At 35.5% G+C, this 16773-nt stretch overlaps 5 protein-coding genes across 6 annotated transcripts in view; 3 read left to right on the forward strand and 2 right to left on the reverse strand.

Moving 5' to 3' along the window:
• The window catches only part of LOC132701847 (immunoglobulin superfamily DCC subclass member 4-like), a 69582-nt gene that overhangs the window by 8226 nt on the left and 44583 nt on the right, over positions 1-16773 (forward strand). The window lies entirely within an intron of this gene.
• On the forward strand, positions 595-2024 carry LOC132702088 (putative nuclease HARBI1). The gene is made up of 2 exons (XM_060670509.1): positions 595-1122; positions 1237-2024. Exons 1-2 carry the CDS (start codon positions 835-837, stop codon positions 2011-2013), a joined length of 1065 nt encoding a protein of 354 aa, XP_060526492.1. The 5' UTR covers positions 595-834; the 3' UTR covers positions 2014-2024.
• On the reverse strand, positions 2024-3570 carry LOC132702089 (myb/SANT-like DNA-binding domain-containing protein 3). Of its 2 annotated transcripts, XM_060670511.1 has the most exons (4): positions 3303-3570; positions 3061-3249; positions 2694-2925; positions 2024-2612 (listed from the first exon to the last, which is right to left on the reverse strand). In XM_060670511.1, exons 2-4 carry the CDS (start codon positions 3223-3225, stop codon positions 2173-2175), a joined length of 837 nt encoding a protein of 278 aa, XP_060526494.1. In that variant the 5' UTR covers positions 3226-3249; positions 3303-3570; the 3' UTR covers positions 2024-2172. The 2 variants fall into 2 exon arrangements, with proteins under 2 accessions (XP_060526494.1, XP_060526493.1); XM_060670510.1 differs by having other exon boundaries at positions 3061-3570.
• On the forward strand, positions 3605-5115 carry LOC132702164 (myb/SANT-like DNA-binding domain-containing protein 3). The gene is made up of 4 exons (XM_060670630.1): positions 3605-3856; positions 3909-4097; positions 4233-4464; positions 4546-5115. Exons 2-4 carry the CDS (start codon positions 3933-3935, stop codon positions 4983-4985), a joined length of 837 nt encoding a protein of 278 aa, XP_060526613.1. The 5' UTR covers positions 3605-3856; positions 3909-3932; the 3' UTR covers positions 4986-5115.
• LOC132702165 (putative nuclease HARBI1) lies at positions 5134-6086 on the reverse strand. The gene is made up of 2 exons (XM_060670631.1): positions 6036-6086; positions 5134-5921 (listed from the first exon to the last, which is right to left on the reverse strand). The coding sequence occupies exon 2, from the start codon at positions 5817-5819 to the stop codon at positions 5145-5147; it is 675 nt and encodes a 224-aa protein (XP_060526614.1). The 5' UTR covers positions 5820-5921; positions 6036-6086; the 3' UTR covers positions 5134-5144.

The raw sequence follows: 16773 nt of genomic DNA on the forward strand, positions 1-16773 counted from the left end.
CGTTTTCGACCTTCATCAACGACCTGCCTGATAAAATTAAACGCGACTTCATCTACTTGCAGGTGATTTTTATATTTTTATATAAATGATTTTTATTCCTACGAAAGATGCCTCAGAGTTCGACACCAACTCTCTAATGTTTAAAAGTGGTGTAAGCGAAATAATCTTACCCTCAACATTTCATTCGTACATCCGAAATCTTCAAACTTTCTTATGGTTCTAAAAATTAAATAATACTTCTTTACCCCGATGTAGCAGCTGTACTAGAGGTTTGGGTGCGACTTTCGATTCACAGCTTTTAGTTGTTCAACACATTGATATTATAGTCAATTCTTCTCTTAAATTGCTCTATTTTTCGTAATTTCTCAGCATTTTCTGGCGTCGCTGCTCTGCGCTGATTAGGTCTAAGCTCGAATATGCTCCCATAATTTGGGCACCATTTTATTTAACTCATATTCAGTCTCTTCAGTACGTTCAAAGACGTAAAGTTTTTTGCTTTTAAGGTGGATGGTGTCTCCCCGGAGAGGGGAGTATTCATAGTCGAGCGCCAGCCGCCCGCTGGTTGCAGATTTCCTGAAAATGTTCATTCTTATTTCATAGTCGAGCGCCCTCCGAATGACGCCTGCGCAGAACGGTGTTTTGATGTTCTAAGCTCTCGCCGGCGGGCGATTGGATAAGTTTATTTTTTTCGTTTCATAGTCGAATTTCGAGGAAAGAACACATGCGCTGTTTAAGCTGAACCGATTGTCTTTCGCCGGGCGACTGGAGCATGTCCCGACATTCTCCGGGCGACTCGCCAGTTGAATTTAAGAGCATAGACTTGCTATAACTATTATGGAAAACCTTTATAATATTGTCCGACTAAATGCAGAAATCGACGAAAATGATGACATTAATTTAAGAATGCCTAAAAGATATATTAGAGATATGCAAAACCCAGTTCAATTTTACAATGATTTCGAATTTAAACGTCGATACAGATTCAGTAAAAATGTAGTTATGGAACATTTAATTAAATTAGTGGAACCAGAACTATTAAAAGTTAACCAGCGTGGTTTACCAGTTTCGCCTTTAATAGCAGTGTTATGCACATTACGATTTTATGCATCTGGAAGTTTTCAGGTAAAGTATTTACTAATATCTATTTTCACTTTTTCTTTCTGTTTTTATTTCTGTACAGTAAATATATTTAAATAAATGTATTTTTTTAATTGTATTAATATTTAATTTTTGCAGCTTACTTGTGGGGATCTTGGAGGAATCTCACAGTCAACTGTGAGTAGAATAGTAAAACAAATTTCAACAATATTTGCAGCTCAAAGTCGTAATTCTATTAAGATGCCCACAACACATGCAGAAGAACAACATATATATGAACAATTTTACCAGATTGCGCACTTTCCTGAGGTAGTTGGCTGTATAGACTGTACGCACATACCAATCAAGAATCCTGGTGGTTTGGTTGCAGAATTATACCGAAATAGAAAACGTACATTCAGTATAAACGTTCAAGTTGTTGCTGGACCATCTATGAAAATTATGGACATTGTTGCAAGGTGGCCTGGAAGAGAACATGACAGCATGATTTTTAATAATAGTTCATTAAAAGCCAGATTTGAAGCAGGGCATTTGCATGGATATTTATTAGGTGACAGTGGGTACCCTTGTTTGCCATATCTTATGACTCCTCTACTGCACCCAGAAAACGACTCCGAAATTTTATACAATTCGAGCCAAATTAGAACAAGAAACATTGTAGAAAGATTATTTGGAGTGTGGAAAAGACGTTTCCCTTGTTTGGCGAAAGGGCTAGGAACTAAATTAGAAACTACTTGCGTGATAGTAGTGGCTTGTGCGGTTTTATATAATATAGGAATTGATTTTGGAGAGAACCTAGATGAAGTTTTGGTGGAAGAAAGAGATCCAAATATACCAGAAAACTTACAAGTAAGGGGAAATGCTCAAGGTTATGGAGTTCGTCGTGCATTGATTGCGCGTCACTTTACAGAATGAAATAGTTTTATTATATTATGCTATTATACATATATAACTATATTGAAACCTATTAACTAACCAAATCTAACTTTATTACTAAAATATATGGCATATTAACAATTAGGCATTACTTAATATAATTTAGAATAATTTTTTAATTAATAAATTGATAATAAATTAATCGTTTTTTAATAAAAGTTGACGTAATTCCTCCCTTTTTATTGATAACTCCACTTCCGCTATTTGCCTTCTAATTTTCGCCTCTTCTCTTTTTTCAATAGCTTCTTGTTTGTTTATTTCGTGGATGTCTATTAAATGCTGTCTTTCTAATTTGGCATTAACAATCCTCTCCTTAAAAAGAGCATTCAAGTCCCCACTCGATTTAGCAAAAACAACTTTATCTTTTTGCTTTGTAATATTTTGTAATATTTTTTTCTCATCCGGATATAGCCTTTTACGAGAAATAGAATCGCTGCTTAAAGGTGTTGGAACTTCTATTTCACGTGAAGCTAGGCTAACAGATTTTATCTGGATGGTGGAGGATGTGGATGGCGCATTATTATCTTCTGGTAATGATGACTGGTCTTTTGTTATTGTATGTGAAGGTTCGGATATATCTAAAAATATATGTAGTCTAAATTCGATTTTTTAAAATAATTTTGAATAAAAATAGTTGCACATAATGAATTTAGTTTTACCTAGAATTGTATAATCTTTTTCTGCTGATTCAAATTTGCCATCTGAATCAAAAGGATTTTCCACATGTTCCGTTAAATGCGGAACAACTTCATCAACACCAGGAATTAAAATTTTATCAGGCATGGATTCACCACCTCCTGTAAGCATTCTCGAACGTCGTTCCTCAGCTAATTCTTCTTTGCGTTTTCTTTTAATTTTATCCCAACAACGTTTTAATTGAACACTAGTGCGCTAAAATTACATTTGGATTTATGTACAATTTATACGGTTATTCAAAGTATGCTTCTGAGATTTGTGAGATAATACCCAAGTTTTAAATACTATTTCCATATTTAAAATTATTTGAGGTGGTACAGTGATATTTACCTTTTCTGTAGTTCGACTTGCGTTAAAGTCGTCTGTAACGCTGGCCCATGCCGCATTCTTTTTCTTAATTGTTGATGCATCTGTTCGCTTATCTTCAATGATATGGTATTTTTTTATAATTTGGACCAATACTTCTTTATCTTCTCGAGTATAAGGAACTGCCATAATTGCATAAAAATTAAAACAAAACTGAAAACTTTTAAAATGACTGGTTCGTCCTAGAACGATTATCGTCGACTAACTGATTTTATTTAGAAATTTTTCGATGCATTAGGTATTATGACCATAACGAAAAGAGGAACATCAAGACCCATATATTTCAACACAACCATAAAAAATGTAAACAAAATTGAATCGCTGAATATGCGCCATCCTCTTCGCCCGCCAGCGATGCGCTGGCGACTGTCTATGAAAAGACCAAAATTTTCTTTCTTCATGCAGGCGCTCGCCGGAAACATTACCAGCGAGCGGTTGTTTTCGGCGATTCGCTGGCGTTCGACTATGAATACGAGTATAATAAAAAATACTCGTATTCATAGTCGAACGCCAGCGAATCGCCGAAAACAACCGCTCGCTGGTAATGTTTCCGGCGAGCGCCTGCATGAAGAAAGAAAATTTTGGTCTTTTCATAGACAGTCGCCAGCGCATCGCTGGCGGGCGAAGAGGATGGCGCATATTCAGCGATTCAATTTTGTTTACATTTTTTATGGTTGTGTTGAAATATATGGGTCTTGATGTTCCTCTTTTCGTTATGGTCATAATACCTAATGCATCGAAAAATTTCTAAATAAAATCAGTTAGTCGACGATAACGTTCTAGGACGAACCAGTCATTTTAAAAGTTTTCAGTTTTGTTTTAATTTTTATGCAATTATGGCAGTTCCTTATACTCGAGAAGATAAAGAAGTATTGGTCCAAATTATAAAAAAATACCATATCATTGAAGATAAGCGAACAGATGCATCAACAATTAAGAAAAAGAATGCGGCATGGGCCAGCGTTACAGACGACTTTAACGCAAGTCGAACTACAGAAAAGGTAAATATCACTGTACCACCTCAAATAATTTTAAATATGGAAATAGTATTTAAAACTTGGGTATTATCTCACAAATCTCAGAAGCATACTTTGAATAACCGTATAAATTGTACATAAATCCAAATGTAATTTTAGCGCACTAGTGTTCAATTAAAACGTTGTTGGGATAAAATTAAAAGAAAACGCAAAGAAGAATTAGCTGAGGAACGACGTTCGAGAATGCTTACAGGAGGTGGTGAATCCATGCCTGATAAAATTTTAATTCCTGGTGTTGATGAAGTTGTTCCGCATTTAACGGAACATGTGGAAAATCCTTTTGATTCAGATGGCAAATTTGAATCAGCAGAAAAAGATTATACAATTCTAGGTAAAACTAAATTCATTATGTGCAACTATTTTTATTCAAAATTATTTTAAAAAATCGAATTTAGACTACATATATTTTTAGATATATCCGAACCTTCACATACAATAACAAAAGACCAGTCATCATTACCAGAAGATAATAATGCGCCATCCACATCCTCCACCATCCAGATAAAATCTGTTAGCCTAGCTTCACGTGAAATAGAAGTTCCAACACCTTTAAGCAGCGATTCTATTTCTCGTAAAAGGCTATATCCGGATGAGAAAAAAATATTACAAAATATTACAAAGCAAAAAGATAAAGTTGTTTTTGCTAAATCGAGTGGGGACTTGAATGCTCTTTTTAAGGAGAGGATTGTTAATGCCAAATTAGAAAGACAGCATTTAATAGACATCCACGAAATAAACAAACAAGAAGCTATTGAAAAAAGAGAAGAGGCGAAAATTAGAAGGCAAATAGCGGAAGTGGAGTTATCAATAAAAAGGGAGGAATTACGTCAACTTTTATTAAAAAACGATTAATTTATTATCAATTTATTAATTAAAAAATTATTCTAAATTATATTAAGTAATGCCTAATTGTTAATATGCCATATATTTTAGTAATAAAGTTAGATTTGGTTAGTTAATAGGTTTCAATATAGTTATATATGTATAATAGCATAATATAATAAAACTATTTCATTCTGTAAAGTGACGCGCAATCAATGCACGACGAACTCCATAACCTTGAGCATTTCCCCTTACTTGTAAGTTTTCTGGTATATTTGGATCTCTTTCTTCCACCAAAACTTCATCTAGGTTCTCTCCAAAATCAATTCCTATATTATATAAAACCGCACAAGCCACTACTATCACGCAAGTAGTTTCTAATTTAGTTCCTAGCCCTTTCGCCAAACAAGGGAAACGTCTTTTCCACACTCCAAATAATCTTTCTACAATGTTTCTTGTTCTAATTTGGCTCGAATTGTATAAAATTTCGGAGTCGTTTTCTGGGTGCAGTAGAGGAGTCATAAGATATGGCAAACAAGGGTACCCACTGTCACCTAATAAATATCCATGCAAATGCCCTGCTTCAAATCTGGCTTTTAATGAACTATTATTAAAAATCATGCTGTCATGTTCTCTTCCAGGCCACCTTGCAACAATGTCCATAATTTTCATAGATGGTCCAGCAACAACTTGAACGTTTATACTGAATGTACGTTTTCTATTTCGGTATAATTCTGCAACCAAACCACCAGGATTCTTGATTGGTATGTGCGTACAGTCTATACAGCCAACTACCTCAGGAAAGTGCGCAATCTGGTAAAATTGTTCATATATATGTTGTTCTTCTGCATGTGTTGTGGGCATCTTAATAGAATTACGACTTTGAGCTGCAAATATTGTTGAAATTTGTTTTACTATTCTACTCACAGTTGACTGTGAGATTCCTCCAAGATCCCCACAAGTAAGCTGCAAAAATTAAATATTAATACAATTAAAAAAATACATTTATTTAAATATATTTACTGTACAGAAATAAAAACAGAAAGAAAAAGTGAAAATAGATATTAGTAAATACTTTACCTGAAAACTTCCAGATGCATAAAATCGTAATGTGCATAACACTGCTATTAAAGGCGAAACTGGTAAACCACGCTGGTTAATTTGATATTCAAGCCTTGGATCATAGGCGGTTGACTGCTGGTCTAATAATTTTAGACAGATTGTTGCATGGTCGTGTCGACTCAGCGTAAGAATTCCTCAAAACCAATTTATTGCGTAAAGTGCAGTAAAAGTACAGTGACATTTTTAACATCGTTTATCTATGTTAATATTAATATGTAACAAACATAACAAAAGTCTTCCTTAGCATTCATCTAACTGAGTTGTTTATATGTAAACAATGTTGTTATTGTAGTTTTCCTTTTCTCGTTTTTTTTTCTCTTTTGTTATATATATATGTCGAGATTCAGCGAGTATATCTTCTCACAAGTTTATTTGACACGGGCGGAGCGCAGCGAAGTTTTTAAATAAACGAGTGAATTAAAAAGTTTACCGAACGTGTTGCATACTATACTTTTTCTACGACTTTTAGTTTTTCTTAAAACAACACGAATGCGTTCACTGACGTGGCCGTCATAATTGACAAACGTCAAAATTCAAGTCGTGGGAAATATATCCGAAAAAATGCCGGAAATGTCCAAAGTGGCTCGCATCCGTGGGAAGCGAAACTTCCGCGGTAAAGTGACGCTTCCCGCACGCTAGATCGGTGTGCAATTAGGTATTTTAGTTTGTTTTATATTAAATACGTAAAATATCGATAAATAATCGATAATTTACCGATATTTCCTGCTTTCGATAGCAAGCTCACTGATAGGGGAGGGTGAGGCACCAACATATTTTTTTCGTTATTGTAATTATAAATCCTGGTCATTTGTACTTTTTTAGCCCTTTGCGTAATGCCAGGGTTAAATTGGCCTCTTAAAAATTATGAAAAAAAGCTGTGGATTTCACTAACGTCTTTTTTTTGTTAAATTCTTTTTAATAAATAATTATAATTATTATATATAACATTATAAATAGCGGGTACGGCGGCCAAATGGGTAAATATAGTTAAAGTTGGTCAAAAATAAGTCCATGGTTAAAAGCCACAAAAAATAATAAAAATCTTCAGTGGACCATATTTTAATATTTTTTATATATCGTCGTGCGTTTTTAAAATTTTCCCTCTATGTTGCTTAGTCTTTTTTCGCTTTTTCTAAACATTTTCGAAAAGACTTCGCGCGAATTCCGATTTAAGCGTCGCACGCCACTGGCTTCCCGCGACGTTCCGCTCGCAATATCCGGTCATTTTAGTCGGAAATATTGCATATATGTATATTTTTAATAATTGAAAAGGAATGTCTTGATGCTATACGCGCGGAAACACGCTATTAAACATATTATGCTGATCGGCTTATTTGTTGTGAGTCCGGGGAGTTTCTACGCAATTCGGATGAGGGGGGGGGTTTCGTTATTATTATACCAGGTGCGTCGCGAAAAAAAAAACGTTATCCGCGGACGTCGACGGTTGCGACGCCGAAGACCGCAAAAACCAGATTCTTTTGTGATTTTTTTTTTGTAAATCGCGCCACGTTGTCCGGTTCGTCTTTGGGGGACCATATTTCGCGAGGACGGGCACCGGGCTATAAATCAAAAGAGGGAAAACACCGGATGACCGACAAAACCTGATTTAACTATTTACATCTTCTGACGGATGCCCCCTGCGTCGGCGGTTGATAAATCGAGCTTGCTGACGTTTCGCCAATTATCCTGTTGGCGTCTTCAGAGCTTCACTGTTCAGTAACAGTTAAGCTCTGAAGAAGCCAAGAGGATAATTGCCGAAACGCCGTTTTGATTCCTCAATACATCCTCAGAACATTTGTAAGTAGTATTCCAGTTGCCTTTGCAAAAAAAAGGAACTGATATTAGTAAGATAGTAAGTTTAAGTAAGTAAGTAAGTAAGTAAGTAAGAATAAGTAAAAATTTTTTAAGAGGGATTTATATTGTGTAGATTTTTCTAGCTACAAGTGTTGGATATTGTCAGTATAATACGAATATAAAAATATAAAATTATCTTAGCGAACCATGAATATTCTGTGAAGTTTGTTTGACTAGCTATCTCTTTCAGTTCGATAGGTAATTTCTTATAAATTTCATGTTAAGATTCGGTCTTAAATTATACTGAATATCTGTATAAAGATATAAAGATTTTAGTTGCTTTTTACATAATTCTTTTCTTTCTGCATCCTAAAGACTCGTTCCGCACTTGGGGAACATCCCCAACAAACCAAGGCGTAGGTGAGACAGGAATAGACATAAAAAATAGCACAGTTTTAACAACGGAAAAGAAACCTAATGGCCTCCATATAACCCCCAGGTAACACAGGAAAAATGCAAGAGAAATTTTTTTTTTTATTGTATGATCTAAAAAAAAGTATTAAATCTTCGACACAACAGTGGGCTGTCATGTTTTTTCCTATAAATATCAGTTAGACGCCAATGAAATGAATTTTTTTATTTTAATTACACGAAAATTATTTTTTTCTAACTTTGCGAAAACACTTTCATGTGAAAAAAAAGGTTTATTTTTGCCTAATACTCTTAAAATATCTGTATTAAATTTTGAAGCTCCCTGAATATCGCCGAATTAATTTTGAGATAAAAAAAATATTTTGCAATTCTGTGTCAAAAGTGAACCCCTTTTATTAAAGCTCACGTGGCACCAATTTCCTCCTTTAGGTAAACCACAGAAGGAAATTTAGCACTTCCCAAGAAGAAGAAATTTGCCTCCACGAGTTGTATTCTTTTTCGCATGTCCGATTTTTTAAAATTTTGATCTACGAACAACCGAAAGCGCGTCGAAAATGCGAAACCCGTTCACCCCGATAAAAATAAACGCAGTTGTCGACCCGAATTGTTATTGTTATTATTGTGCAACGAGCAATAACGAGCGTTATTTTTTTTTATTTTTAGACGCCGCCGTTTTTCTACCGGACAGATGTTCGAAAATAATGAAATTCTTTCGCGGTAATAATCCTTTAATGAGCGTACGGCGGAAAAGAGAAAAAAAGTAGGCGCGCCAGTGGCGGCGCGCATCTAAACTTAAAAAAATATGAATTAATATATCGTGGATGAGTTAAAAAAAGATAGATAGAGAGACAGATCATGATCATAATCCTTTATTTATTGTGAGAAAAAGAACAAAAAAGCCCAATATGCTTATGAACGTATAGTCTAGTCTAAAGCATACTCTAAAATAACTTCTTCAAAACAGTCACCCGTTTTTAAAATTTTAGAAACGTCACGATCAAAACGCGCACGCAATATATTATAAATTTAAACTAACGAAAACAAGACTTATCATAACTTTAATTTACCACTATCGGAGTCAGATCTCTGTTTTTAAACGCATTCATAAAAGAAGGCAAGATATTCACGCCGACAAGTGTCTTTTTTCGCAAAACAGAGCCACCGCTGGTCATTATATACGTTTAAGTCTTCACGTCGTAACTTCCACGTTATGGGAACTATATACAGCGTGTCCCACTTAAGAACTGCACGCCCCTGTAAAATATTAACTTAAAGTAATGGCCAACTGAGACTATTTAACGTAAGAGAGAGAAGTACTATTAGGGATTAAAAAAAAATAATTATCAAACATCACGGTAGCCTGCGGAAGTTTCTTTAAAAAATTAAATTAGCAACGAATTAAAATTAAATACGATTAGAGAGGATTAGATATGACGTTACAACGCTGCATTTTATTTTAATGAAAAAGGGATTTTTGATTCTCATCTAATAATGAAAATAATAAATAAAGAAATATCAAAATCGATTGACGTCCGCATATTGTTTTTTTTTTTTTGTTAAACCATGGAGAAGCGAATATTCGACGGTTAAATTCACTCGCTAATTGATATTTTAACTTTGTTGGCATCTTTCGAATACTAAGATTTATGAATTGTGTTGTTTTAAGGTGATACTAAAAAATAAATGTCCCTTAAAAAGTCTTCTTTATTATTTTTGTTATTTTCAATTAAAAAAATATATATCTAAAAGTACTTCTCGATTTTCCGCCTCAAAAAGCTGACAGTCAGCCATGACTTTAGTCGATGCTATACGAAAAAACCGTTTCATTTCTCTTGATCAATACCTATCCAGCAAAAAATCAAAATTGAGCCGTAAACAAGCATACTACAGGAGTAATGCTTTAGCGAGGGGCCCGCTATATTTGGAGCACCCTGTATTCGAAGCCCATGGAAATTAGTATAGTTCGGTTTTATGTAGTCCTGAATAGAAATGGTTGGCACTTTATACTTAATAATAGTCCCAGTCATCCATGACATCAGGTCAACAAAAACAACGATTTACAGCCTTAAGCGGGGCGAAAACGATATTTAAAACACCCTGTATTGAAACATTATATAAATTGGTATAATTCGGTTCAAAGTACTCCTGAATAGGAATTCGTTGCCACTATATATACAGTGTGTCCAAGATAAGGATGCACAGCATGGGGATCTCGGAAACTATAAGAGATACAGTGTCGGTTAAATTAGACAAAAGTTGCGCATTTTGATACCGAACAAGATCCCGTTTTACAAATTTGAAAATTCCAAGCCGTTCCGGAAATATCCGAGAAAAACCGAAATATTGCGATTTCGTTTTTATTATTTTTTAAAGCTATTTGAAAAGATATGAAAAAACGGAAAACACTTTTCCATTGGCACTTTTTAATCTCTCCAAATTGACGTTAACAAATTTTCATTACAGCGTTTCGATTCCATGGAACCACCATCAACTTTGATTTTTCTTATGGGACGGAAAAAAAGTACACACAGTATTAGGTTGTGCTTTTCATTGCGAATTCAACGATGTACGATACAATACGGTTACTTATGTTTTTATCCAGAAAAATGGCTTTTTAATACATTTCTAGTATTTTATTGTAGTAGGCCATGAGATCCGAACGATGAAAGGCAAAAGAAAATGGTTGACAAGTTCGAGTTAATGTGTTTATTTATTTACTAACTCTAACGGTTCATTTAACATAACAACTAAATCCAACAAGTTAATGAAAAACAAATTCTATAACAAATGTTCGAATAAATGACCTCCATTTTCTAGGCATAAGTACGCCCGTCTCACGGTAGACTCCAAAACACGACTTAACATTTCAGGAGTAATTTTATTAAACGCTGCTCGTACTGATTGACGTAATTATTCCTCGTTGTCAAAACATTCTTTGAATACCTCATTTTTTATGTAGCCCCATAAGAAAAAGTCCAAGGGAGTTAAGTCCGGGGACCTTGGAGGCCGAGGTGTTTCACTGTAAGTCCCAATGTATTTTCCATCAAACCGTTCAGTTAAATATTGGCGACCTTCTCTGGAGTTATGGGCTGGGGCACCATCTTGTTGGAACCAGCAGCCTTGCACAGCGCCTAGCGGTAAATCATCTAAGGCATCTTCTAAATCGTGCCTCAAGATGTCAAGGTACCGCTCGGAAGTTAAGGAATTATTATAGAAAATAGGGCCTATAATCTTGCTACCAAAAATCCCACACCAAATATTAAACCCAAAGCGAACTTGATGTCTGGATAGTCTATTAACACGTGGATTTTGTTGCGACCAATAGTGTGTATTGCGCCTGTTATAAATACCGTTATTGGTACCATACTTTCATCAGACCAAATCACTTTATATGGAAAATTAAAACTCTCATCACACATCCTGGTATACCACTCACAAAAATGTCTACGTCGTTCGTCGTCACCCGGTTTTAATCCTTGACATATTCTGAATTTGTAAGGCTTAAATTCATTTCTCCTTAAAATAAACTGAGCTGTAGATTTAGCTACCCCATTCTGGTCTTCAATTTCTCTGGTAGAAGTTTGTGGATTTTCGATAACAGATTGTAGAACAATGTATTGGTTTTCTTCATTGGAAGGTTTTTGTCGGGATAATGCAGGCTTCTTAAATGATCCATATTCTTTCAGATTAAATAACAAACGCCGAAAAATACTCTTGTCAGGTTTTCTCCGCTCTGGGTATTTGTTAGAATACATACGCTCGGCTTCCACACAATTTCTTTGGCATCAGATGTAGCAAGACAGCATATCACATTTTTCTTCGTTTGTAAAATTACCTCCCTCCATTGTAGAACAAAATAAATTAGAAAAAGACAACAACAATAAAAATACAAAAACAATAACTAAAGGAATAAACTTATGATCGACTGATAACAAAGACAAATAACATTAATGTGTCATTGAAATTGACTGGATGTCATTTTGTCATGGCCTACTCCATTTAAATGCTGAAATGTATTAAAAAGCCATTTTTCTGGATAAAAACATAAGTAACCGTATTGTATCGTACATCGTTGAATTCGCAATGAAAAGCACAACCTAATACTGTGTGTACTTTTTTTCCGTCCCATAAGAAAAATCAAAGTTGATGGTGGTTCCATGGAATCGAAACGCTGTAATGAAAATTTGTTAACGTCAATTTGGAGAGATTAAAAAGTGCCAATGGAAAAGTGTTTTCCGTTTTTTCATATCTTTTCAAATAGCTTTAAAAAATAATAAAAACGAAATCGCAATATTTCGGTTTTTCTCGGATATTTCCGGAACGGCTTGGAATTTTCAAATTTGTAAAACGGGATCTTGTTCGGTATCAAAATGCGCAACTTTTGTCTAATTTAACCGACACTGTATCTCTTATAGTTTCCGAGATCCCCATGCTGTGCATCCTTATCTTGGACACACTGTATTTTTTAAATCCCTAATAGTACTTCTCTCTCTTTAGACTATTTAATCTCAGGTGGCCATGACTTTCAATTGAAGCAATAAGTAAAACAAGATTGCTTTCGAAAAATCGTGGTAATTTTATTGTGCACGCGCCCTGTACAAAGTGACTTCAACGTCACGGCAAACTTTGATAAATGTAATAATTTGCCCAAATCATAGCGATTTCAAATAAAAAATTTTCAAATATCTCGCGGATCCTGTATGATAGGCGAAACCAGAAACTCACTCTCGACACCGTTTTCGACACTTAATTGTGCTCGACTTGAATAGCTTCAATGTGGGTCTGATCTTCTACTTCTCTGCCAAATCTGAAGTCCGGAACTGCGAATTTAGTGCACCTATAATGTTTTTTAATATTGTACGGAATATCGGGAACACCCTGTACAACAGGTAAAAACCTTAAATACAAAAATTTTAGCTGTATAAGAAACTGATATTTGAAACACAGTCCTTTAGTTATCGCCAATTTTCAATAATAGGGGGGCCCATTTTTCAGTTTTTTTTTTTAATTTGCGGAGCACCCTGTGCATTTTTGAAAAATTGTCAAGAATAAAAGTTTATTGCAAACTTATCCTTACAAAGTTGTTTCGTAAAAACCAAAAGACGAGAAACGGAGGTCGGAGAATGGGCAGACCAAAAAAAGATTTTTTTTTGACGCTTGTCATTTCTGTACCGACGGCGGTCCTCTAGGACCAACCGTTACCGAGATCTGGTGTTTAGTGAGGAGCGCGTATACTTTCGAAAAGAATCGATTTCATTGATTTTTCGAAAGAAACAAATTGAGCAGCCTGTCAACATATACAAAATAAAGATTTGACTGCTCATTGTTTGCAATTTTCCGTATGAGCAGAGGCTCAAGTAGCTTCGCCATTTTGTGCACACCACAGAGCCTCCGGTAGTATACATAAAGTTACTTATCCGTTTAGACTAATCGGACCTAATTAGGCCCATAATTTTGTTTCGTTTCCTTTCGTTTCTTGCAAATGTTCGATTCGCTTTTGAAATTGCTGCAATTGTTTAGCTGTAAGCTCGGCTAACGCCGAGATAAGGCGTTTATTTGTATATGTATATATACGGTTATGCATGCATCGAAAATGTTAAGGCCACCGCCGCCATTACTAATCGGTAAATAAGTCATACTGTGGCGATAAATAATGCTGCCAAATGCCGTGGTATTGTTAACATTATGAATTCTTGAGCACAAAAATTTCCCTCCTCGGATGTCTAGTACCGCCCCTCTTAAGGAACGGGAACACCACAAATGATCGAAAATCCCGGACGACGTTCGGTCCCGTTTCGGAAAGTCTCGGCGAGTCTCGCCTTGCGAGGAATCTCGCTGTAACAGACCGTCAAATGGCAGACTTTGCAATTTGACAGTCGATACTAGATAGGTATAATCCGAATACGAAATCGTTTCCAAAAAAATGTAGGTTAATTTTATCGAAGGGTGCTGCAACCCGCATTCAAAAGAATATTTTTTATTAACCCGAGAGTATCTTGAATATTTTGTTGTCATTATCGCCCCGTCTTTATTACAGCCAACGGCTAAGGTAAAAGTTGACGTCTATCAAATCGATTATATGAGAATAGGTAGGGTTTACAGCTGATGATGGGAATAAAACTGATTATATGCTGACTGAATTCACTGTGCAATTTGTTCTAGTCAGTTGCGAGTGAGCCTTGGGATAACATACATTTATGGGCTCCTACCCCTAGCCTACTTTACAAATAAGATATATAGCCACATGAGAATCACATAAAAATGTACTTATCGTGATACAAAAATACTTTAAATCTACAGCATCGCGGACCTGGTTTCTGAACTCGCGACCCCAGAGCGGCCCAGAAATGTCCCTAGTGGCCCCATCAAATATTGTGTTGTTGAGTTGGTGTAGCAAAAAATATTTGTACTGTTCAAATGCAACATAAATTTTAAGTGCAAGCATAAACATAGTATTTCTGCCGTATTTTTTTTCCATTCACATTTTCTTGTATTTGATATACAATCCGCAGTGCCTTGTCCAAGTAAAATCATATAATAAATATTTTTTATTTTTAGGACAAAGGTAACTTCTACCTCTATACACCATATTTGATGAAGGGTAGGTCCAACAAATTGGTTAATATCTTTTCATACAGGGCCTTGCGACAAAAATGGCGCATGCCAAGCTTTTGTGCCAAACTGTATAACCACACTAATATCTAGGTCACTCGTTTGCTCCCAGAACTCTAGCCAAGTCTTTCAGTTCTACAGGTACATTAGATTGCCTCCATCTCTGCCTAGAGGTATATACTGAGTTGAAGGAAGTAAGACACCTTCGGCATTTCTAAAATTGAGTTAACTTAAGTGAAATACTTATATAGTTTCAGTCGTACAGTGTAATGTACTACACATTTCTACAAATATTTTTTATACTAATGGCTTCTTTTGGTCTCCTTTCTTACACAAGCTTGCAATTCCTGTCTTGTATTTGGTAGTAAAATGTTAACTCAGTAAGAAAAATCATTTTAAATAGGTTTCAATCTTGTTATCCCTATAAAAATCGCTGGTTCTAACCTCAACATTCTGTCACTCGATCACGTATATGTCAGTTGGCGGATCGGCTGTTACGAACCACCCCCCGCCCGAAACCCGAACGCCGTTCGGGATTTTCGATGATTTAGGGATATTCCGATACCATTAAAGTATCGATACCTGCTCATTTCGATAGTACTCAAATCTTTTTTCGATACTACTCAAATAAATGCTCCTAAAGTATCGATACTTACTCATATCGATACTTTTAGCACTTTATCATGTTTTTATTTATTTTAAGGAAACTAACAATGAACTTTGAAGGACAATAATTAAAACAAAATTAAAATAAGCTGATGATTACAATAAATACAATTATTGGTAAGCAATCTTTTGTTTGGCAATTTATGTTGGATGACAATGAAAAAAAAGAAGGTCGGACGTGTTTCTCGCGTTTGGCTCGGGCTCGGTCGAGTGAAGTCGGACGAGTTCGGCTTGGCTGGCGCGAGACAACCACAGATCAGATAGAGATTATGTTTGTCTGATGCGTTCGTTTTTTTTTATTGGTGAGGCTGATTCGATTTGATACCAAGTACTTTTTTCGATACCGATGCTAATACTTGGTATCGAGTACCTATTCGTATTTACTAGTATCGGAATATCCCTACGATCATTTGAACATTCGGTCATTTCCTACCGTCTCGATGGAACTTTTGCGACGGGAACCGATGGGGAGTCGCTGATCGGACCACGCCCATTTTCAGAATGCCTCCCCCTCCCCACACCACGAAAATTTCCGGTGATGGAAAATCAATTTGCTAAATAAGTTTGCCGTACGAGTAATTTGAATTTGAGGAAAGCGAAAACATTTACTTTGCAAACAAGTTCCGCGAGTTGACGAGGGATAATATTATACTGTAAACGGATAACGAAAGAAGACAAACCTCCAGGGAATTACTGCAATCAAAGAAACGGAAAGACGAGAAAAGACCGTCATGTTTGTCAAAAATGAATAGGTTTAGGATTAGAGAGTTGTAAAGGAACTTTTAATGGTTCTTTGCGAATAAAATTGTTATTTAACATTTATTGGTGGCTTCTACTAACTTGTACAAAGGTAGATAGTGGAGCGCCGTAAGGTTTATACCTCGGAATCCGGGGCCAACTTTGGCAATGTGTTTTTAATAGCAGATAGAAAAATGTTAAAAAAAATATTTTGTGCGATCTTAATTTTTTAATAATTATTAATTTTTTGGAGTTTTCCTTAAGTTATATTAGTGTAAAATTAGATTTTAAAAAGAAGAACTATTACAAACTTCATCTTGGGTCTCAAGGGACTCCAGGTATAAGGATGAAGGGTGGGGAGGGGAATAGAGGGGGCAACAGCAGCTGTTGGGTGTTGTTAACGCGGGCCCTAACAGAAAGCTAAGAGATATTATAAAAGTCACTAGAAGAATAC

This window comes from Cylas formicarius, unplaced genomic scaffold (genome assembly GCF_029955315.1).
Source record: "Cylas formicarius isolate icCylForm1 unplaced genomic scaffold, icCylForm1.1 PGA_scaffold_5__7_contigs__length_24384050, whole genome shotgun sequence".
NCBI classification, from domain to species: domain Eukaryota; kingdom Metazoa; phylum Arthropoda; class Insecta; order Coleoptera; family Brentidae; genus Cylas; species Cylas formicarius.